The sequence below is a fragment of the Poecilia mexicana genome, unplaced genomic scaffold, assembly GCF_051168715.1.
Source record: "Poecilia mexicana isolate PSO_F unplaced genomic scaffold, ASM5116871v1 scaffold_7, whole genome shotgun sequence".
Lineage (NCBI taxonomy): Eukaryota > Metazoa > Chordata > Actinopteri > Cyprinodontiformes > Poeciliidae > Poecilia > Poecilia mexicana.
The window spans coordinates 26,967,403-26,992,526 of record NW_028263376.1 but is presented as its reverse complement, the minus strand read 5'-3'; the positions used below and the strand labels follow the sequence as shown (position 1 = coordinate 26,992,526).

Below are 25,124 nucleotides of genomic sequence, written 5' to 3'. Positions count from 1 at the left end.
ATCAATAGTTGGTTGACATTAACACTATTTTAGCCATCACTTACGTACAAATATTGCTGTATTTTTTTTAAACTCATCTCACACCAATGTAATGAACCAGTGTTAACAGGAATAATAAAGATGGTCTTCTGTGCTCTATCTTAGAACAGGGCTCATTATTAGATGGTCCACCTGTTGGTCATCTTCACTGCAGTGGTTCTGCAGGACATTATTGGGAGATTTAAATCATTTTAACTGAACAAGTATAGCAGGTCATGTGATTTCATGGATCGTTCATTCAGAAGTCAGATTTTTCTCAGCTCCCAGTTTGAAATACAACAACAATGACAGATGAAGTGAGAATCCTGCCAGAAGAAGCTTGAGCTTCCTAGGGTTCAATGTTCAATATGGCCGCTATATAGGTAAAATGTTTGCAAGATAGCTGATATAAACTACTTATTAGTATATTTGATGGCTTTTATCTTTTTAAACCAATGAATCACATAGTACTTAAAAATAATTACTTGAAATCTTTTATTTACTAAGTTTTTTTGTGTGAGTGTGTGTGTTTCACCAAATAAAATAGGATAAAATACATTATTTTGACTTGCCTGGTACAGAGTTAACACAACAATAATTAGCCAACCTTCCTGTTTCTGTTTTCCGACTTGCTCCTTCAGTGGGAGGGACATCATTGCCAGTCTGCTCTGGTCATTTTCACAAAGCGCTTCCTTGTGCTGTATGCAACATGTTGACGAAAACCCTGTTTTAAGCTTTCTGCTGGGTACAAGCGACCGGTTTCGGATGGAAAGTTTGATTTAAAAACATGCAAAAGGACTAAAGTAAAACAACAAATGAACTAAAAAAAAAATTCTGATCAATAGCCTCGTGTGACGTCAACAGGGGCGTGTGCACATGTAAGCTTGCTGTAGGGAAAGTAGATTTTATCTTAATGAAAAAAATAATAATAACACTGAAAACAGTACAGGAAAAGTAACATAAAACTGACTGTGATGGGTTCTATGGGTGAAAAACTGTATGCTAGAGTGAGTTTGGTTGATTCTCGGTGAATCGTCCGGCCAGCAGCTTTTACACATAAACATATAGGCTGTGCGGTGCGTGTGCGTGCAGAGAGCGACTCCAATCACCGCCGCTGTTCGGGCTGAATTTCCCTGACTGACGTCAGCTGACTCTCCGCTCCTCCGGACACAGCGCCGCGTAAAAATGCTGCTCTCGGTGCCGCCAAGGACAGGAATCAGCCCATACGGCGGTTACTCCGGCAAAAGCCACAAGAAGGTAAAGAAGCAGCCTCAGACCACTTCTATGTCCTCTCTACTGAAGTAAACCAGCCGTCGATGCGGCGCTGTTCGAGCTCTGGCTCTCCACTTAAAATCTGCTCTGCTGTTTTAAGCTGCATTGTCCTTGAAATTAGATCACGTTGAAACTCTCTTTACCGGCTGTTGCAACGTTTGTATTTGGCTTTTTTTTTTTCCCCCTGTGCGTTTTGTTACAGTGTAATAAAGCAGAGCGGACTCTATTACATTGTTCCCTGTGGATTACTTGAGCAGTTTGCTTTCGTTTGTTCCGACACGGTCCACGGCTCTCTTCCTATTTCCAGCCTACGCAGAGAACAGTTTATAATTTCCCCCCCTTAGGTGCGTCTAATAGGAAAAAGAAGCGCTAAAAAGCTTTTTTATTTTCGACGTTAATGTGAACCCAATGGAAAACCCGCGTCCTATCGCTTTGTTTGTATTGGATTTAACACAAGTTTGTAAAGTTTTTTTTTCTCTCTCTCTCTCTCTCTCTCTCTGTTTTACGCGCTCTATGATGCCCCACCCCTTCAGAAATGATTACTGAGGGTTTGCGTAGCGCTTTAAGCAGAGGAAAGTATAGGGAGACTGTTTTAGATTACCATACTGTATGTACAGATTAGCTGAACAGTACAGTGACTCCAGCCTGCAACAGTATGTGAGCTGTAGTATTGATTGGCTTTGCTCTGTGAGATGAATAATTCATGAGGGTTAAATTATCTATTCTCAGTCGCTTCTACAGGACGGACCATATATTTTACATAGAAACCTTCTGTAAAGGAAACGACTTAACCTATAAGATTATTTTCATCAATTAAAGCGGTTTACAACATTCTCACTTTGGTAGCTTGTTCAAGATCAAACTGAGCTCACTAATAAAACAAATAGTAAGAAATTGATTTTTGATAGATTTGAATCAATATTCCTGATTAAAACTTGGTTGACAGCTGTAACATCCAAACAAATTATCCTATGTACAGGTGCTGGTCATTGAATAAAATAAAATTAGAATATTGTGATAAAGTTCATTATTTTCCATAAGGTCATGATAAAAATTAAATTGTCATATATTTTAGATTCATTGCACACCAACTGAAATATTTCAGGTCTTTTATTGTTTTAATTTTGATGATTTTGGCAAACAGCTCATGAAAACCCAAAATCCCTGTCTCAAAAAATTAGAATATTATGAAAAGGTTCTCTGAACGAGCAATAAAAATAATCATCTGAATCAACAAAGTAACTCTAAACACCTGAAAAAGATTCCTGAGGCCTTTAAAAACTCCCAGCCTGGTTCATTACTCAAAACCGCAATCATGGGTCAGACTGCTGACCTGACTGCTGTCCAGAAGGCCATCACTGACATCCTCAAGCAAGAGGGTGAGAAACGGAAAGAAATTTCTGAACGAATCGGCTGTTTGCAGAGTGTTATATCAAGGCACCTCAGTGGGAAGTCAGTAGGAAGGAAAAAGTGTGGCAGAAAACGCTGCACAACGAGAAGAGGTGACCGGACCCTGAGGAAGATTGTGGAGAAGGGCCGATTCCAGACCTTGGGGGAAGCAGTGGACTGAGTCTGGAGTAGAAACATCCAGAGCCACCGTGCACAGGCGTGTGCAGGAAATGGGCTACAGGTGCCGCATTCCCCAGGTCAAAGGTCAAGCCACTTTTGAACCAGAAACAGCGGCAGAAGCGCCTGACCTGGGCTACAGAGAAGCAGCACTTTGGACCACTGTTGTTCAGTGGTCCAAAGTACTTTTTTCGGATGAAAGCAAACTTTGCATGTCATTCGGAAATCAAAGTGCCAGACTCTGGAGGAAGACTGGGGAGAAGGAAATGCCAAAATGCCAGAAGTCCAGTGTCAAGTACCCACAGTCAGTGATGGTCTGGGTGCCATGTCAGCTGCTGGTGTTGGTCCACTGGGTTTTATCAAGGGCAGGATCAATGCAGCAGCTATCAGAAGTTTTTGGAGCACTTCATGCTTCCATCTGCTGAAAAGTTTTATGGAGATGAAAATTTAATTTGGTCTGGAATCGGCCCTTCTCCACAATCTTCCTCAGGGTCCGGTCACCTCTTCTCGTTGTGCAGCGTTTTCTACCACATTTTTTCCTTCCTACTGACTTCCCACTGAGGTGCCTTGATATAACACTCTGCAAACAGCCGATTCGTTCAGAAATTTCTTTCTGTTTCTCACCCTCTTGCTTGAGGATGTCAGTGATGGCCTTCTGGACAGCAGTCAGGTCAGCAGTCTGACCCATGATTGTGGTTTTGAGTAACAAACCAGGCTGGGAGTTTTTAAAGGCCTCAGGAATCTTTTTCAGGTGTTTAGAGTTACTTTGTTGATTCAGATGATTATTTTTATTGCTCGTTCAGAGAACCTTTTCATAATATTCTAATTTTTTGAGACAAGGATTTTGGGTTTTCATGAGCTGTTTGCCAAAATCATCAAAATTAAAACAATAAAAGACCTGAAATATTTCAGTTGGTGTGCAATGAATCTAAAATATATGACAATTTAATTTTTATCATGACATTATGGAAAATAATGAACTTTATCACAATATTCTAATTTTATGACCAGCACCTGTATACATATATACTGCTCAAAAAAAATAAAGGGAACATTTCACTTTAATTTTGTGTGTGGCTCCAAATCCAGGCCTCCATTGGTTAATAAATTTGATTTCCATTGATGATTTTTGTGTGATTTTGTTGTCAGCACATTCAACTTTGTACAGAACAAAGTATTCAATGAGAATATTTCATTCATTCAGATCTAGGATGTGTTATTTGAGTGTTCCCTTTATTTTTTTGAGCAGTGTATATATATATATATATATATATATATATATATATATATATATATATATATATATATATATATATATATATATATATATATATATATATATATGTCAGCAAGTAGAAGCTAAATCAGTTGAAAATGGTTAGAAACAAAAACAAACTTGCTTACGTGCAGAAGCTTTCTCAACTGCAAGTCTTATGATAGATCTTAACTTTTTATTTAAACTGATACATTCATTCATGCAACCCATACAAACACATCAGCCGTTCTGCTCGAAATGGCACGTGATGAGTAAGAATAATGGTTGACTGAACCAACGTCTTCAATTAATTTCTAGTCGAAATGCTGAGCTAGGTTTTGTTACCAAAATACTACTACATCTAGTTTAAATTGAACAATGCTTTTAAACTTGATAAAAAAAAAAGGTTAACCGTTTTGAGTGGCTAATATTTATTTTCGCGGTGCTCTTTCAAAATTAAACGAATGAGCACAAAAGGAAGTGCAATGTTATGAGTAAGTCCTTGGAAAACATCCGAAACAGCTGAAATCAAATGCTTCCCACCATGCCTGTGTCATTCCCATCACTTGCTCACAGCTGGAAGAAATTTAGATTGCCCGGATTAATGACCTGGAATTCCTGGAATCCTGGATTCAGACAATATGTCCACTTCCACAGGGGCTCTACAGAGGCCTTTCTTTTAAGTGAGACTTGGACAATTTTTTTTCTCCCTTGGCTAAAGTCACACTCAGAGGGGATACTTGTAAATCCAGTGTCAAGTGGTAACCCCTGCTCTGTGTCATTTGTTAATGAGAAAAGAGAGATTAGGAGATACTGCCCTTTTTTCTCTGCTTCCCATTAACATCAGGCTTTTTCTCTTCCTCCCGCTTGTTTCACACACACATTGATTTCTGCTAAAAGCTGTTTTAAATGGTTAAGAGGAAGAATAGATTAATATGCAAGTATAAGAGCTTTATGCTGCAGGACACTGAGGGTTCTCATTACTTTGTTTATCTGGCTCTTCCGTCCTCGCACTGCTCTCCTTTAAGTATTTGAGATTTAACGGAAAGAGATTCTACCTGTGATCTTTTCCACAGTGCCTTTAACCAATCAGGTAGGCCATAAGAAGTAAGAAATATCTCTGCATGATCCCATGTAACCTGGTTTTATTCCTGAAATAACACACCACAATGCGGTCCTTAGAACTTGGTATTTAATAAATACTCCCAAACCAATTTCAGATATAATTTGATTGCATTAGGCTGTATATAATTGGATTTTGAAGTAATTAATTTTTTCCCCCTATTTGTGCAGTAAAAAGATTTTGTCCTGCTAAATAGGGTTGTATAAATAACCCAAAAAAGACATTGGTTAGAAGATAGAAATGCTGCAAAAATAATGGAGAATGACCACTTAGTATATGAGTAAATTGTGGATTTTATGTATCATAAAGGATGATGATATTTTAAATAAAGAAAAATATAGTATAATTTAGATTTTTAATAAATTACTAAAGGTCTGACTGACACTATATAAACTACAGCATGTTTATATTGCCAGGGAGATTCAGTTTGAAAAGTGAGACAACAAGTCTTTACTATTAACTAGAAAGGTTCCACATCCTGCTCCCTTTGCCCTTATTGTTCTGTTTGACTGGAAAAGCCTTTGCGTCACCTGCGGTCTGGCATCGCATTCGCCATCTCCAACTGTAATTATCTCATTGGTTTTCAGCTTTTGGCTATATGAATTATTTGCACCATGCAGAGAGCCACTTATGTCAGATCTCTGTAAACATGCTAAATAGTTGACTAAATCGGAGTGTAAAATGAATGCTGGGATGGTATGTTTCCAGATGTAGAGAAATGATCTGTTGTTAGTTATTGTAGAAAATAAAGGTGTCATATTGTGCATTTGTGACTCTGATTCCCGCTGTTCTATCCTGCTGCAAGAAATGTTGCAGAATGTTACAACAATGTTATCTTTTAAAAGGTTTACCTTCATACGCTTGACAGGTGACACACTGGTGCACATCTACCTTTGCTTTAAACACTATAATAGGCACAATGCTGTATGAGGCATTTTACACTAAAGGGCACGTGATATAACCACCAAATGAACAAAGAATCTGGTGAAAAACATTTGCTGCTTCTTTGCTACACAACTCAAGAGACCCAAATATCACAGCAATGACCCCGGCAGTAACATCACTGAATCTCAAGCTAAGCCATCCTGTCTGCACTGTTGAAGATTCACTCAACTTGGCATGCTGGATGTGTGAAACTGACAACGAAGCAGACTCATCTGACAACACTCAGAGAGAATTGCATTTCCTTCCCAGATAATGAGCTGATCTTTCGATCTGAAAGAAAAATAAAACAGCGCAATAAATGTCATGGCGAAAGTAACCTAGTCTTCCTGGCCCTGATGCAGCAGAAAACTGTGAAGTACAGACAGTCTATCCCAACACCATCGACTATTCAGAACAGGAGTGGATCAAAGGTGACACAAATACATGAAAAACATCACAGGGCTTGATGTTACAGTAAATCCACATCAATTTGTCACTCTTAGACTTGCATAGCACATTTCACAGCTCCCTTCTTAAATGTTCTTGTGCTCTTTATGCATATTTGTTCAAGATTGCACCATTACATTTTAAGTCACCTTTCATGGCTGGTGAAGCACATTGAGCTGGAGCAGTTTGAGGGGGGTAGATGCGTATCTGACTCCCTGCCATCATTTTCTCAGATGAGGTTTAGCAGAGCGGTTTTAATGAGACACTACCTTCTGACTTGGGTGCACATGAGAGGGATTAGCACTTTCCCCTAACAAGTTCAGATCCCAATTAGACAGGCCTCACCAGCCAAACCTCGGCACTGGACTCTCCAGTCTCTCCTGTCATATCTTATCTCTCCAAGCTGTTGCAGGTGCATCCTTCCTGATTATTCTCTTCCTGCAGGAGAAGGCGAGGGAGGGAAGAGGAAGCAACTTTGATTGTGACTAAACAAACAGTGCCCTGTTACCACTTTAATAAGCATTAAAGATTCAGGTTAAAGTAAATGGACTTTGCGAGCCACAGGGATTTTTTTTTACCTTAAGGGAAAAAAAAAGAGGTTAAAAGTTGATCCGTTTTGAAAAGATCATGCATCTGAATTTGAGGAATACGGAAAAGGTTTGGACATTATTGATCCGCTGTATTGATGACTGATATACAATGTACTCACTGATATATAATGTATGTATTGGATTTTGCACCTTCCATGTATTACAGGCTTTAAACATAACTAAATTGTTTTTTCATAGTCAAGCCATTTGTTTCTTCAGTTTCAAAAGCAAAAAACACATTTTTATCAGTCTTGGTTAGAAACTAAAATGGTTTACTCACACAGAACTGAACACAACCATCTTTATGAAGCTCTGTGTGCTCCGTTTTAGAACATTGGTGATGAACCTTGAGGTAAACTTATCAGGTCTTTGAATTGCAGAGCATTTTTTAATTTAATAATCAATTGTGGCAAAGATGCAGAAACAGTTGACTCAGTCAATGATGATTGTGAGTCTGTAGAAAAGTTTTTTGTTGCCTAAGAACTGATTGACAATACTTCTAAGCAAAGCCATATCATTAGAAATACACATACATTTACCTAAACAAATTGCTTTTTTTTGTCCTAATTACTTTCTCATTTTGGGATTATGTCTATTTCTAGGTCTTTTGAGAAACAGACAGAGATTAATTAGCCTCATAAACTTCTGCCCCTTTTAGTTTTTCGCAGAAAGATGAATATTGGCTTTTAGAGCAACCATTCCTTTTATTTCTTGGAAAGAAGTGCATGCTGGGGAAACCACATAACTTGCAAGAGACTACTGTAGTTCAATAAATTTGTCAATAAATGTGTTATGTGCCTTTGTGTTTTTATGAGGCTCCATCTGACTCATAAAAATATTTTTTTCTGGTTTACATTTTTTATTGTCCACACTCCTATCTCACCTATGGTTTCACATGACTTAGTCAGACGCAGCTGTAAATTTCTATAGAGACCCCAGCTCTGATCCAATAGGCCCTACTGACAGATCACTTTAATATCAAGATGGGTAATCCATATATAATAGCAGGTAGCTGTATCACAGATAGTTTTATAGAGCTGATGCATCATAAATCATTTTTTACTGTATTTGATCAGATTTATGGTTAGATAGAAAGATACAGTGCTATTATAGCATATGTTTTTGAGATTATGTTCATTTAATCATGCTAGTCCTTTGCTGTAAACTTTGTGATTATAGACAATTCATTGAGAAGAAGTGACTCTTCTGAGGAAAGTTGGATTTTGGTTGCTAAACAACAAAAACACAGTGAGAATTAACAGAGACTTTTTAAAGTTGTTGGATTGCTGGGGGAAGTCATATTTCTTTCAGTCAAAAAACAAAGGAGGAAAAGAAAATAAGTGTGCACCCTTACTTTTGAAAATGGGCAATCAGCTGCTCCACTTGTTTCATAGTGCAGGTGCCTGTGGCTTCTCCAAAACATTGACTGCATTGTCTTCAAGTCTCTTTGTAATGATTGGGTCATTATTTGCGCCAATATTTAGCTTCCTGGTTGATGTATTGCTTCAATATTTCCAGATAACATTCTTTCCTCATAATGTCATCCATTTAGTGAAGTGCACCAGTGTTTCCAACTCAACAACACTGGTGCCAAAGCATGATGGTGCCACACATGTACTTCACAGTTTTGATGGTGTTCTCAGGTTGTCCTCAATTTCCTCCAAATCGCAGCAGTGGCCACAATAGCGGAGCACTTCAATTTTAACTTAAGTAGATCATAGTACATCTATAAGGTCTTTGTGCCTGAGGAAATATGCAAACTGTAGTCTGTCTTTTTTATGTAAATACCTATCTTTGGTTTTTAGAATGATCATTTGCTGTCTTTTATAAACACATCTGATATTAAGGCTTAGTAACCAAGATACTGATAGGGAGTGATGAGGAGAAAAACAAGAGATGTAAAAAAAAAAAAAGTTGTAGCCGCCCAGGTTCAAGAAAGGTTAAAATGCTTGTTTAAAAAAAAGAATGTCTTAAGTTGCTTTTTAAAAGCATCAGTAGAGCCCATCAATCACACATAGTTTAGGAGTTCATTCCACAGTCTTGGACCAACAGCTTGGAAGGATCTGTCTCCTCTGGTCCTATACGAGTACGAGTTCACTGTTTATGTTCACATGAATGTAATGTGCCTAAAAGGGGTAAAACTAAAGCATGAATCAGCAACTCAAGGTCATTTTTGGAGTGAATTGCTCAAAGTTTGGCAATGTTTTGCAACTAGTGGAAGTAATATGAAGTATTAGAAGTTATATGGAGTATTTTTCTAGGAACTTGGCTTCATCAAACATGACTTCTAGATTTATGTTTCACATTAGCCTTTGATGTCTTGCTAAAATAGATAAATGATGTTTGGTCAAGCAGCTCAATTTGTGGACTTCAGACATCTTAAAGGAGCAATAAGTTTAAATATATTCTGCAAACAGGTGGTAAGGCACATCAATAAAGTGCTGAATTATTCTACACACGTGCAGATAGCAAAACTATTGCATCAAAATTCACCATCACAGTGATGCTTTTAATTGTTCCATAGAGATTAGCTAAACTCTGAGGCGATGGACCTTTGTGCAGTTTGGGCTTCAAAACAGTGCTACTTTCCAGTTTTATGTTAAGCAGACACCTTCACTTTCTGTTTTTTAATCTTGTTTAAAGATTTTAAGTAACTCTGTACAACTAGTTCTAGTTGTTTTTAGATGTTTTTTTTTTATTCCTGTCTTGTTAGTTTTTACATATTTCTCTCTTTTTCTGTACATTTTATGCTCTGATCTATTTTCTGTTTGATTTTATGGTGCTGCCTTTTGGCATATTTTTTCTTTAAAGTGGTTATTTACAGAGAACAATTATGTAATGCTTTTTAAATAACTTGTTTGGGTATGACACAGTATCAAAATGAATGTTTCCTCTATGATTGCACTGTTTTAAATCGGACGGTAATTTCTTTTTCAGCAGACATATGTGTCCCCCTCCAACCATCAGATGGCTCCTCCAAGTCCCAACAGCAATGGCAACAGCAACACAACCACCTTCAGCAATGGCAGCGGCAACAGCAACAGTGGAGCAGAGCAGCTCAGCAAAACCAACCTTTACATCCGTGGCCTGCTTCCAGGAACCACAGACCAAGATCTGGTCAAGCTCTGTCAGCCGTGAGTCACACAAAAACCTGTGCTCCCACACACTCAGTAAATCTCCCCAGCTGTCCGACGTGAGCGGGAACCAGGGAAGCAGGGTTGATTAGGTTAGATCTGAGTGATGAGTGATAGGCTGAATGGTTGTAATGCCAGCATCAGAAAATTCAATAGATGGAGGAGGTAGTTGCACTAAAAGTGCATTAATGCTTTACATTTTTTGCAATATAGTCTGATAAAAGTCGGACTCTATTGTGCAAAGTAAACGTCACATTCTGAACTATAGATAACACGATGTGGCTCATCAGTGTGCGCGCAAGGCTTCAAAATTCAGCATTATCCAATCCATCTGATATATTTGTTAGGGCTATGGTTAGAGAGCAGATCAAAATGCTGAGGGCTGAGATGAATGATCTGTCTTTACCTAATTGAATTCTGGAGCCTGGTGATGAGAACCAGGAGAGCAGGGAGAGAAATGGAGGGAAGAAGGGGGAGTGGAGAAAGATTGAAAAAATGAGGGCAGAGAGGCAGGGCAAGGCCCGTTATTTTACAGCTGTCTGGAAGATATGGCTCACATGAGACTGCCCAACCCAACAGGAAACAGCAAACCCAGGGGAAAGGGAAAGACAAACAAGGGCAGTGGTGTGGGGGTAGTGGGTCGAGGACGTGGAGAATCGGAGGGGGGGGGAGGAGTGTCAGGTGGTGTTGCGTGGGGGTAGTTCTCATATTTCTGCTTTAACGGGGCAGATAAAGTCATTGCATGAAATTAGCCTCTCAGCAGAGCACATTATGATCAGTGTGATTCTCTCCTAAACTAGACTGAAGGAGGAGACTGTTTTCTACAGAAGTAGGAAATGAATAATGCTGTATTAGCATATAACTCAGGAAGGGAATCAGACTTTGTTAGCTTTGGTTTATTCAGTAAATGAGACGCTCCCAACACAGCCCTACTGAAAGTCGCTGTATGCTGAGATTTACTATGTACAAAGTTTATAATGAGAGGAGGGAATGTGGCTTGAATCTCCTCCTCTGGCCCCTGCAGTTTTCTCTCTGGGAGCTCTGCTGCAGCTCTGGTTCTTGACCTTTCTTGCCTTTGGTTGTTAGCAGTGGATGGACGCCGAGTTGGACTGTGTAAGATGTGGTAAAGTCTCACACTTGAATAAATCTATAGCCCTTCTTCCACACTACAACATGAAGAGTGAGACCTTTGAGCACAACTTAGTTAACTCCACTGTGTGAGCAACGACTATGCAAGCAGAGCTCCCAGGCAAAAATGTAGCTTTGATGTAAAGTAGTAGAAACAGACCAATAATTATGGGATGTCCATACAGACCAGTTGCTGGTATTTTACATCTTAGCATCAGAAATGTTGTGGAAATAACACACAAATAGTTAAATGGCATGGTTGATTAAGGTAGAGTAGGTCTTCTTAACTTGGTGTTTATCAAAAGTATTGACACTGCATTGAATTAATTTCACCTTCATTTACATTACAGCTACACATTTCAACATGCTTCATTAGGTTTGCCGTAGTATATTTGTGCCAAATATACTACGGCACAAATATATTTGTGCCGTAGTATATAACGGTAGTATTTGTGCCGTTCTACTACGGCACAAATATATTTGTGCCGTAGTAGAAAAATGACACATGGTTCTCAATATTTATTGTAGCTAAAAATCAGTTAATAAAAGTGTGGGTTACATTTTGCTTTAAATGTGTGTTTCAATATTTTTTAACCACTTTTCTCTGCAATGACCAAAGTGATTTGGATAACATATTCAATTAAAATAATTAAATATTATGTTGATTGGCAGCTTGCAATAGTCTTATGCATAGACTAAAAAAAGTGAAGCAGATTAAGGCAACTTGTTGTTCGGAAAGAACCGGTTTGCAGTAATCCACTAGATAGATTGGCAGATTACAGTTTTAGCAGCTCATCACATAATCCTTTAAAAAAACAGTGAAAGAGACACTCTGTTGCCTAAATAAAACTCGCCAGTAGTTCAATATTGTTGGGTATAAATCGGATTGCATTGCAGGGGGCACTAAGACCCAGCGGAGAATATAGGAGTTACACACAGAGAAGCTGGTTAGTTGAATGGGAGCATGGCTCAGAGCCAGCATTGGACAGGACAGCCAAGGAGAGGCATATCACATTACACTGGATGCACATGCCTGGAGAGATGGGAACTGATAGACACTACTGCATGCAGAAGCATTTGCCTAAGTCGGCCATTATCCCTTTTTTCTCTGCAGTTTCTTTATGCACCAAACTGAGTAGATATGGATTAAGGTGGTCTGTTGTGAGGTCTGTAAATCCAACAGGGGACTTTTTTTTTTAAACCACTTTTCACATCATGTTGAATCCCCTGTTTAAGTATGACTCTATCGATATAACTGCATACAGTGTCACTAATCATAAAGCATGAGTTAAATTTTAATCCAGTCTTCATGAGCAACACATGTATTGAACCTGGAAAAAGTCAGATTATCTCAGCAATGTTTCATAGCACTAAATTTTTAAATATAAATATCAGGCATTGTACCAAGAATGACCAGTGGATTTAAACTTCGTCATTTTGCAGGTATGGGAAAATTGTGTCCACCAAAGCCATCCTGGACAAGACTACCAACAAATGCAAAGGTGAGACATTTGAAAAAAAAAAAACATTCCTTTGTGATTAATACAGTTAGGTTTTAAAGTATTCACACCACTGGCAGATTTAGTTTTGAAATTCATTTCATTCGGCCAAGAAATTTTACTTCTGATATGAAGGTTCTGATCCAGATTTAAGTCAAGACTTAGCCTCTCAAAAAATGTTAAAAATGCTTTCAGTCAGAAGAACGAAGCATCCATCAATGTCTATACTGACAAGGTCACTGGAGGGGCCGGTGCCTTTCTCCACCGGTCATTGGGTGACAGACACAGTACACAATGGACAGGTCGTTGGCCCATTACAGGGCAACACAGAGACACACAGTCCAAACAAACATAAACACAGAGAGAAACACACACCCGCACACACCCACACACACCCACACACACACACACACACACACACACACACACACACACACACACACACACACATACACACACACACACACACACACACAGGGGTGTGTTGGGGGCTTTTAGAACTAGTATGGTCTGAAAAATGCAGATGTGAAAAATGTCCTCATTTTTCCAAGTGTCCTGATATTGAAGGTGTGTTATCATGAAAATGTCCTGATATGTCACAAAAACAAGTGCATGCACACATACCCACACACATACCTGAGAGCAATTCAAACTTACCACTTAGCCTAACATGCTTGTCCTTAGACTGTGGGAAGAAGTTCCTAGAGAAAACTGACACATGCACTGGGAAAACACACAAACTTCATATAGAAGGACCTCTTGCAGGATCTACTTGCCACAAAGCAACAGTGCAACACCAGAAGAAATATGCTATTAAAATTAAATTATTGCTTTTCCTCTAAATCTGTCAAGTCTATGAATAATATTAATTTTAATATTGTTTTTAATTTGTGCAGCAAAAAGCTTAAATTCAAATTCTACAAAAGTGAAACGATACAAAAATTTTACGTTTTTCTTTTTAATCAAATAACTGGTAAAGTAAAAAAAAAAAAAGTAATTTTACCACAGCGATTCAGCCTATTTAGATACACATTGTTTCATTTGATTGTTCTTAATAATTCAACTGACCTTTCTTGATGTAACTTAGAGTCATCTTGCTCAATAGGCATTATAACACCGCCATTTCTAGAAAATGTGTGGAAAGCCTAGTTGAACTCTATTGGAGCTGGTTTGATCTGATTTAAATTTTTGCGACTGAGGACGGTAGCAGTTGGTGTGGACAGAGTGGCTCAATGTCCAGGGTGCCATTTTATCAGCCGAAAGAGCACTCATAAAAAAAAAAAGTTATCTCCCAGTTGTGCTAAATTTTCTATCGATTATAGAAATGTCCAGTCAGTGGGGAGTGGGTGACCTCCTGTGCTGTTCAGAGAGCAGACATTGTTATGGTGTAAGATGATGATGATGAGGTTGGAATCAGATTTTTACATTTTTGATTTTGTGCTATTTTTCTCTTTTTTATAAAACTTGAACTGCATTTGATCACCCCTTGGTGAAAATCAGTAATTACTTAATTCACCATTTTTATGAAATCTGCTACTGTGCTACTTGCGGGAGCACAAAGAAGGCAATTTTCAAATAATTATTCTGCACTGTGTGCAATTTACTTGAAATACAGATCATGAAACCTTTTGTTATATTTGAAAAACATGTGAAATAAGAATGTTCACTGACTGAGTGGTTTATAAGTTCAACTCATGTACTTATTCTCTGGCATGCATCACACTTCCCTGTATTAACTCACATATCATGTTTTGTGTTTTGATTTCTTCAGGCTATGGCTTCGTGGACTTTGACAGTCCAGCCTCAGCACAGAAGGCAGTGACAGCGCTGAAGGCAGTCGGAGTACAGGCTCAAATGGCCAAGGTGAGAATCATAAAATATGCTCCCATAATATATGCTGGGTTTATTTATTAAAACAGCTTGATTTATCCATTCTTTTTTATGTGGGATTTTAACAATGCCTTAGAAAAAAAACTCTTTTGTAGGTAGCTGATTTTCTTCTCATTTTCTTTCATACGGTACCATTGATCATCAGCTATATGCTGTTGGACAGAAGAGTAGTGCTAAAGTATAATAAGAGAAAAAAACTCTCTAAAAGGCATGAAGCTGCCTAATGTCATCTAATGTTAGACTATTTCTGTTTCACTAGAACGGCTATAATAAAGTAGCCTTAAATAAACTGCCTTAAAAACTTTTTTTTTTAAAGAAAAGCAGAGGCATAAACCCGTCAACAACCAAGATAAAAGAGCATTCATTGAGTTATTTTTTTAAGAACACAGAATTACAAAATACTATAATTTTTTTTTAATGAAAGTGTAATATTTTAATCCAGAAATAAAACTTTACTCTAATATAGCCGTTTAGTGAACATGCTAACTTATTTCCACTGCATATCCCCGTTATAATCTTTAATTTGCTCTGTGCCAGTGCCCATGTGTTTGCTGCATGCTGTGCCGTTTGGGTGTGCTTCTAAATCTGTCATAATCCACCGAAGGATACCTGTTTCCACAAACAAGACCCCACGGACACATGCAGGGAGACGTGTGTGTTCACAGTGGTGATGGTGTCTGGGGAGCGGGTCCCAGGGGTTGCTCCCTGGATTCCCTTTACAAAGGAGCTGCCTGTTCTCCCCGGTGGCTTCTGACTCAGTGTCTGAGCAGCTTCTCAGTCAGCAAGGCATAGTGCCCAGCCACCCGCCCTGTCAACACACACAAACACACACACATGCACACACACACACACACACACACAACTTGACAATCACTCGTGCACTTCGGCAGCCTTGCCTCAACTGGATTATCACATGCACTCACAGTCACGCACAGCTGACAACACCCTGGGAAAGCTGATCTTACGTTAAGCCGGATCACTTACATTCATACCGCCTCTCGCTCACAAAATAGCTCAATTTCGCTCAACCCTTGTGTCGGAGTTTACAAGAAGGCTCATGCTTGCGTCAGCAGCATGCTCTCTGACTCGCTTACGGCTGAAGTTTGCACCAGGGTTTCTCTGTTCACTCGTCCTACGTTGCGGGAAGAGAGAGGAAGGTGAAGGAGAAGTCACCTTCCTCATAGGTCGCAGAGATTACACATGCATTATTCATAGCATGGAAATTAACTTGCACTGCATTAACTGACTTTTAATCACATCGCAGATGATAAATATGCATAATAGCCAGAGGTGAGTGAGCGTCTTACAAGACACTGTAGGTCAAATAAAAATTTGTTTGAATGGCACGTAAAACACAGAAGAAATTAGTTCGCAAAAACACAACAGTGTCATTTATGAGGTAACTTCATTTAGTTTTTTTTTAATGATTTCAAATGCCGATCCAGGAGAGATAAATAATTCACGTTGATTTATAAAATATGTACTTGCATATAAGATCATGATTAGTTATATGTACCTTTAGCAAGGAAACAGGATGTTTTTCTTCTCAGATATTCTGCTCTCACTACAAGAGAGAAAATCAGCATTTCAGACCATTGATGAAAGGAACTGCTTAATTTGTAAAGGCAATGTAAAATTTTACATACAGCATATCAATTTTTGTGCTACTTATGGTCACAAAGAAGCAAACAGCAAAGCCTCCTTTATGTGTTCACTCATTGATCATGTTGCGTCTTTGACTGTGGTCAGCAACAGGAGCAGGACCCCACCAACTTGTACATCTCTAACCTCCCGCTCTCCATGGACGAGTCAGAGCTGGAGAACATGCTGAAGCCCTTCAGTCAGGCCATTTCCACTCGCATCCTCCGCGACTCCAATGGGACCAGCCGAGGGGTGGGCTTCGCCAGGTAGAACCTTTGTGTTTCTCAGTCACATTGAGCCCTGGTAAGGATGTTTGGAAAGACGCACAATAAATTCATCTTTATTTAGAGGTGCAAAAATCCATGAAACCAGGCACAGATTTGAAGGGCTTCTGGAAGAAAAGCAGGCCCACAGCATCATGTTTATTCTACCGTAATTCACAGTGGGAATTAAATGTGCACATGTTTATCCATTATTTCCTATCAGACCCTTTGGGAAACTTTTAGTTCTTGCCTATAGCATTTTGATGGATTACAGAATGTTGGAACCCACAGCAGGTGATCGATCAGAATCACGCAGACGATCGGAGGTCAGCTTGTTTACTATTCTCCTGTGCAAAGAACATGTCAATGATACAGTTGCATGGAAAAATCAGGAATTTTGCACTTGATACACTTCTACCAGAAAACAGCCAATATCCATGCAATTTCCTTTGAGGAGCAACAGCTCACAGTAAAGGAGAAGCATGATTTTTTTTTTCTTTTTTTTTTTTTAGAATGTGTGCTAATAAAATGAGGGGAAGTCCATTCCCTCTGTGATTGGTCAGAATCTGAGTAGTGTGGAGATGTGCATACATAGACTGCATTAGCAAAGTAGTCCTAATAAAGCTGTTTTTTACAAACCCACATTGAGGTTTTTTTTACAGCTCTCATCTTTTCCAGAGCACATAGTTCCAATTAAATCCAGGAAGACTTAGAAAAACGTCGTATAAATACATTTGTGCTGGTTGGACAAATTTGTTTTGTCTGCATTGCTTCCAAACAACCAGTCAGTACGTAGACAGCATCTAATGGTTGCTATGGAGGACTGATGACCCCAAGATGCCACTCTTTGCTGCAGCTCTCCGACAGTAACTTTGGAAATTTGTATTTTACCCGTCCTTACTATCTTTCTTATTAAGCCTGGTCACAAGATAAACATGTGATTGTTCATCCTTGTGGCTAAGAGAAATGGGCCTCTGTGTCATGTAACTTTGATGTACCAGAAAAACAGGAAGTTACGGATTACATTGTCCTCAGTACTGTGATCAGCTTAGGTAACAGTAAGGTAAAAGTATATATTTTTAAATATAAAAAGCAAGAATGTAAACGATTATTACAACTGAATTTTAATCAACCCATTGCATAAACTAACTTAAATTAAAAAAGTGATTTAAAAAAAAAAAGCAAACGTTTTTGGGTGATATCAGACTTTTGCAATACAAGAAATTATTTTAAATCTTTTTGCACATCTTTACATAGTAAGTAGGAAGGATGCAGTAATTTGCAGGTGGTTATGGTTGAATAACATAAGATCTGAAGAAGAAAAAAAAAAAACTTCAAGTGATAATCAGAGTTCCCTGACTGTCATTTTAAGTTGGAAATGTTTTAATTTTCATAGGATGGAGTCAACTGAGAAATGTGAGGCTATTATCCAACATTTTAATGGAAAATATATCAAAACTCCTCATGGAGTTCCAGGTGAGTTTAGATTTTGTTACTTCTTGCTCTGTCTTTTCCGTTTTCTTTTTTTGGAAAAAAAACCCAACATAAAAACAAACACTAAATCCCATGTTGGTCAGATCCAAAAACCAATATAGCCCAATGTGAATAATGATAGTGATGGTAACCACAAGCTGTCATGATGATTTGTTATTAACTCCTGATTTAGCGCCGACAGAACCTTTGCTGTGTAAATTCGCTGACGGAGGCCAGAAGAAGCGTCAGAGTCAAGGCAAATACCTTCAGAACGGTCGATCCTGGACAAGAGATTCTGAATCTGTGAGTTTGTTTATAACATTTGGCAAAAAAAAAAAAAAAAAAAAAGACCTTGATAACAGTCCCCCTTGTGGTTAAATACTTACTATGTTGTTTTTGTACAGGGAGGAATGACTCTCACCTATGATCCCACCACAGCCCTACAGAACGGGTCAGTGCTGCACCTCTGGTCTATTGCATTTAAAGTTATAAAAACTGGGATTATATGACGGTCTCCAAGAAGCTGTGTGTGTCTTTGTGCAGGTTCTATTCGTCTCCTTACAGCCTCGCACCTAATCGGATGATCGGACCGGCCTCCCTCTCCCCATACATGCCTTCCCCTGTGTCCACCTATCAGGTATGACGATTATTTCTGGGAAAATGTTGTCATTTAAATGTACTCTGTTAATCTTGTGAGTAAAGAATTTGATCTAATACAAGCTGACATAAACTGATTTTTAGTTTGTCCTCGAGTCATTTTCATTAAATAAAAAAGAAATGTTTGTTCATATCATACAACAGAAAAAGTAATATGCCTGTAACATAGTCAAAAAACACAGGAGATGTACGTTTACAAAAGTTTTATTAATAGGGGCTACAGTCCATACATTTTCCTACTAGAAACACATGGATCACCATGAAACATTATTTATGCCCTTATATGTTGGAGACTAGGTTATTGTAACCACATATTCACCTGCCCGGAGAAACATGCCAGGACTTTTTGCAGGTTGCGCAAAATGATGCTGCCAGGTTTTTGGACAAGTTGCCAAAATTTTCATTGCAGCGCTTGTAGTCCAGCTGCACAGTCTCCCCATTCACTTCAAATACAAGATCTTTGCTCTCCCTTGTAGAGCTCTAAAGGGACAAGGTCTCTCATATAAATCAGAAATGTTACAAACCTATGTCCCTAACAGACACCTGAGGTGGCTGTGAAGTGATCGGGTTGCCAGGCATGATGACTAATTATTTGCTGCCAAGAATCCAAAACAAAAAGTCCCTGGAAAACAATCCACCTTGGGGGTTGTCTATGTTTTTTTTTTTTCTCCCGTAATTACACCTCTGAATCAGTGACTCATTCACACATATATAAGTCACTGTATTATGAAAACCGATGATCCGCTAATGCTGTGTTTCTTTGCACACACGAAAGTTGCCTCTTTGTGTGTGTAATACACATTATATTTTAGATGGGAAGCCACTGCCCCATGTGGCCAAATTGATAAAAAAAAAAAAGAGCTTCTTGAAATGGCTCAACTTACACAATTTATGGCACAACACTGCATTCCCGTCTTTTAGAAAAATAAAGTACAGTCTTCTCGTTTCAACAGCAATTCAAATTTTATGTATGGTACCTAAAGAGTGCTGGTAATTAGGTGTGCTTCATTAAATGGTTATCAACAAGTGTGACCGACCCTATAAACACAGGAGTTTTTGGCAGTTTGTCAAAACTACCAAAACACAAGAGTGAAAAGACATCTTGAAATCCATCATAAAGAGTTTTATGACAGCATTTCTGAACTATTTAAGCCCTTCATTCAACACTGGGAATGATTATTCAAACGTGGAAACATTTCAGATAACCTTTCCTGTAATTGACGTCTCATCAGATTCCCTTCTTCAAGACAGTGTTTCTTAAACATTGTTGTGCTGTATTTAAGATTAAAAAAAAGACTCGTCAAAAAAAATTAATTAAAATGATACAAGGAGAAAGCATATTACTCTTAAATGGAAGATGTGTGTTCATGCTTATGTTATCTGCCTTCTCTTCCCTGTTGCTGCAGGTACACAATCCGTCCTGGCTACATCACCAGTCGTACATCATGCCTCCCACAGTGAGTTTCTCTAAACCTCTCAGTCTGTCACGCTGCCGTGTTCACATTTTGTGCCACCACCTTCAATGTTTTGTCTGAAAATGTCCCACCAGCTGTGTCTGTTGCACTCTCCCCCGCAGGGAGCAGTCCTCGCGTCAGGAATGGAGCACTCCATGTCCATCCAGCCAACCTCCATGATAGGACCTCTGACACAGCAGCTCAGTCACCTTTCAATGGGCAGCAGTGGCACGGTAAGTAGATGTGGAGCTGCCGACGGCGTTTAACTGATACAGCTCTGCTGAGCAGCTCTTTTTCTAATTTTTGTCTAAGAGTAGAAACAGGGATGACTAAAACCCTCAAATCCGTCACATTTTTCATGCCATTTCCATTTCTGTATGTTGAATTGGTCAAATGTCACTTTTCAGCCGAGGTGTTTAATAATGCCAAGTGGTTACCTCTCTTCTACCTGTTTAAATGTTATGGACTCAGGTAAACATAAAATTTAATTATCAGTTCCCCCCCCCCCCATCTGAGCATCAGGGAAACTACTTTTTAAATCCTGCTGTGTAATCTGTAGATAATTACCCTGATTACGCTGTAGATAATTACGCTGATATCTTTACTATCAGCGTACATTTGTTAGTAATAGAAAAATATTGAGCTCTTTCGTGAGATCATTATGTCCACTTTCCTCCAGTATATGCCTGCGAATGCGTCTATGCAGGGTCCTTACCTACCCCCATACACTCAAGTGCCTGCCACCAACATCTCAGTGGAGGTAATGTCTACTTTCTCAAAGTTTAATGTTAAAATTCTGTGATAAACTTAAACTGCTTATGGTTTGATCTCTGTTGTTTCTTCAAGGAAAGTGCCGTCCAACAGCCTGTTCCTATTGGTACTCCAACAGAACACACGGCGTACTCCTACCAGCATAACAAATAAAGAGGTTGGTTTGCATTTTTGCTTTCGTTGTCTGTGCTGTTGTAGCAGAGGCTGCTTTTCATTTGCTGCTCTCTGTCTCAGATCTTTTTTCTGGAGCCTGGAGTGACTGTCCAAGGGGCCAAAAGTGCTGAAGTTTTGGCTTTGAGTCTCTCCACATAAGGCGTCAGAAACTTGGAGGGCAGGCAGACATGGACTGTTCCACATAAAGGACAAAAAAAAAAAAAAAAAGAGACATTTTCCATGAACTCATACTTCAAACCAAACTGGAGAATAGTGGGAAAAGAGGACGAACTGAACTGAACTGTCTATTTTGATAAGAAGTCCAACACACTACACACTTTAAAGGTTTTACATCCCTCATACTGGTTTCCGATGTTACGCCAGTGACCAAGAAGGAAACCAGGAAAATAATATCATGTTTTGTTTTGACATTTTGTAAAGTAAGCTGAGATACCCTTCCCCTTTTTGTCTGATATTCTCAGATGTCTAACTGCCTTTTTGTACATTGTTTTTCCAGTTTTGGCTTTTCTTTGTTTTGTTTTTTTTGTTGTTTTTTTAGTTCTGATCAGTGCAAATATTTGATTGAAGTACTTTTAAGCTGACAGCTCTTTTATTCTCTTGGACAGATGGCAAGTTTATCAGTCAAAAAGCCTTATTTAAGCTGGTGTGGCTCAAATAATTTATAGTCTCAACAAAGCTTCAGACAATCACACAATAAGAAGATTTCAAGATAGGGAAAACCTTGATGACAGATTTGTCTCTGGAGACTTCCTGTAAAAGAATGGCATAGATTTAAAGCATTCCAGATTACAGAGGCATGCAAAAAAAAAATTTTTTTCTTTAAATTTCTTGTTGCATGCATGTAGCTCTGCAGCCAAAGGACATGACTCACAAAAATCATAAACTTAAAGACATCATGTTTAATTTATTTTCATGTAATGATTCCTAAGATGGGCAGAAAATGTGCTTTTTGTCTGTGTTTCTGCCTTTTGGTTTTTGGTCCTTAGTTTGCAGGCAGTGATTAAGATTTTAAAGACTTCACTTTTGCATGACAATGTATTGTCAATTATAAAGAATATCCGCTCTGAGTTGTTCCACACAGTACAATCCAAAGCTGGTTAAACAGGGATCAAGACACACATAGCTGCCTGTAAATAAGAGTCACACATGCATTCAGACTTCCTTTGGATTTCCTTTATCATCAATGAAGAATCGCCTCAGTTATTTTGCTCGCGTCAGTCCAACTGCTCTGGAGTTTATCTCACGTCCATTTAAGAAAAGATGAAGCAGATTTTCTCCAGAACCCCATGAAATGGATTCTAAGAAACAGGAATGAGATGCTTGCAATTAGAATAAGAAGACTGTGGCTCTGACATGTTTTATAGAAAAAACAAAACAAAAACAAAACACTATTAAGGTGATTTTTTTGGGGGCCAGTATAGAGAAGTTTTAAATCTGTACTGGCCTTTGCTGTAAGTTGGCCTATTTTGGTTTTAACTTTTGTTGTTTGAAACATTTGTTATTTAAAGGTTTTCTTTACACACACACACACATACACACACACACACGCACACACACACACACACACACACACACACACATATATATATATATATATATATATATATATATATATATATATATATATATATATATATATATATATATATATATATATATATATATATATATACTTTAAAAAAATTTCCTATTTTTCAGAGGCTTTGATTTTATTTTTGATAGGGTGTTGTGTTGAAAAGTAGATTGAAGAGATTTCCTTTTTTTCTTTTCTTTTTCTTATTATTTCTGATAATTTGTATGTTGTTTGAGTTTCTCTATTGATGTAAAAAGAAACAAGGCTTTAATACGCTCAGAGACACTTTTCATTCCGTCTTGTGTCACACATGTTGGCACTTTACAAGCCTGACTCCAGATCATTCGTAATGTCAGATTCAGATTGTTACACAGTTGAATCCAATGCAGTTGGGATCAGTGAAAAAAAATCCTCAAAACCTCAACTTACCTCATTCTGCTCAAGCAACGTAGTCTTAGTTCTGTGTGTAAGGTTTCACGGCAGTCACCACCTACAGACTGCCCACAGCTGGTACTGTGTCTTCATCCTTTAGCCCATCTGTCCATTCTTCTGAAACTATGTCCGATGTCTGGTGATCTATGCAATTAATTTATTATCTGAGTAAATGCAATACTAAAAACACCCAAAAGACACCTCAGATTGCTTCACTTTTACGGCTTTCACCTTTCTTCATAAAGATGTTTTACTTTTTTTAAGCACATTTGTTTGGGCTTATGCTTTTTAAAGTACCTTCAGTTGGTAGAGAAAGTGCCTGATTGACCGGCGTTTTCTCTGTAAAGAGTGCCCATGATGGTTGCCCTGCCACTCTCCTTCCTGTTGCTGTGCACTGCCGGTCAGTTGGCTAAAAGAAGGCTACTATGTTTTTCCCACACTGACGGAAACCCCCCCCCCCAATTCAGACCAATAGTCAAGTTGTGGAAAACTAAAGAATCCCACCCCCTGTCACTCCTAATCAATGCTTATTTAAAGCTTTGAGCAGGATGGCTAAACAGAAGCAGTTATATTGTGTAATATGTTTTTTTTTTTGTTTTTTTTTAATTGCTTCAGTAATATAATTTTACCATTGAATAGTAGTACTTTCAGTTGAGGCTTTCATACCATGAGAATCTCATATCTGATCCTGTCTGCAAATCTGGTCCAGTCACTGTAGGCTGAGTTGCAACATTAAAAGGGAACAATTGTCACAACAAATTAGGAGTTTTAAAAAGAGCTACAGGAAATTTTATGTGGTCTGATAAAAAGTGACAGGTGTAATTTTGTATGCACAAAGACATGACATGATTTATGAATTCAATCCATGCAATTTCACGGTTTTTCGTTGAGATACGTATTGCGGTTTGATTTTTGAAAGTTTTCTTTGAAACAAAAAAAAAACAATGTTCATATAAAAAGACAGAACGACTCATTCAGAAATGCCTTAGATTTCACTAGCAGGGGTTGGGAAGTGCTACTCTGTCGTACCAGGTTTCTTTCTCTGGGTTTGCTTTCATGCACTGCAGATGTTAGAATTGTCGTTTCAGACCTAAACATTGAAGTAAAAAAATGTTGGCTTGAGTATAAATTCATGCTGCTACTAATTTGGGATTTCTGTCTCCTACCTAAAGGTCACTCATTACACATGAGGTCAACTTGTAAACTTTTTTTTTTCCATGAATGCTTGTTTGCTGCATCACTTTCTCCTCAGTAATGCTTGTGCCATGATGCAGGATTTTTTTTTTCTGCCCACATGAAGGGGAAAGCATCCCTTGTTTGAAGTTGTCGCTTGGTTTGAGATTTTCAATAAATTGTTTTTCACTGTAGTTTGTGTTTAATCCTTCATAGGAGCATCCCAGTAAATTATAGCATAACTTAAAATGTAATTGCATTCAAAAAGTGAAACTTAAACTAAGTGACAAATTAAGCAGCGCTGCATTTATTTTCATCAATCTTGATGATCTCGGAAAAACTCTTAAAACTCGGTTACGGTTTGTGACAGAAATCTTGTCTTAACTGTATTATGATCTATACAGAATCATGACGTCTGTCCAGTTGAGATAGACGACGGAGATCGCTCTTTCCGAGTATATTTATGGAAGATTGTGTGGAAGGAAAAGAAAATGATAGTAAGAAGTGCACAGCAACAAGAATAATCAGTTTTGAAGATAGTGTAATAACACACGGCACAGAGGTACCTCTGGCTTATTAGAGGCTTAACAACAAGCAATGCAACAGCTGTAGATCATGTCATAGATGTCTTACCTGTGTAATGGAGAAACATGACTGGACTACTGCC

General features: G+C 38.4%; 1 protein-coding gene across 2 annotated transcripts; it reads left to right on the top strand.

The window, feature by feature from the left end:
* The first annotated feature begins 1,036 nt into the window (after positions 1-1,036).
* Positions 1,037-24,651, top strand: LOC106906410 (RNA-binding motif, single-stranded-interacting protein 2-like). Of its 2 annotated transcripts, none has more exons than XM_088007362.1 (14): positions 1,037-1,275; positions 10,136-10,329; positions 12,901-12,959; positions 14,728-14,819; positions 16,596-16,753; positions 18,147-18,226; positions 18,417-18,526; positions 18,628-18,674; positions 18,767-18,860; positions 20,287-20,337; positions 20,457-20,567; positions 21,014-21,094; positions 21,181-21,262; positions 21,340-24,651. In XM_088007362.1, exons 1-13 carry the CDS (start codon positions 1,204-1,206, stop codon positions 21,256-21,258), a joined length of 1,227 nt encoding a protein of 408 aa, XP_087863488.1. In that variant the 5' UTR covers positions 1,037-1,203; the 3' UTR covers positions 21,259-21,262; positions 21,340-24,651. The 2 variants fall into 2 exon arrangements, with proteins under 2 accessions (XP_087863488.1, XP_087863487.1); XM_088007361.1 differs by having other exon boundaries at positions 1,040-1,275; positions 10,133-10,329.
* Positions 24,652-25,124: the final 473 nt, after the last annotated feature.

Coding starts and splice junctions, on each gene's coding strand:
- LOC106906410 (XM_088007361.1), top strand. CDS start 1,204: ATGCTGCTCTCGGTGCCGCCAAGGACAGGAATCAGCCCATACGGCGGT. Junction 14,820..16,595: donor TACAGGCTCAAATGGCCAAG/GTGAGAATCATA, acceptor GACTGTGGTCAG/CAACAGGAGCAGGACCCCAC. Junction 18,675..18,766: donor ACCACAGCCCTACAGAACGG/GTCAGTGCTGCA, acceptor GTCTTTGTGCAG/GTTCTATTCGTCTCCTTACA.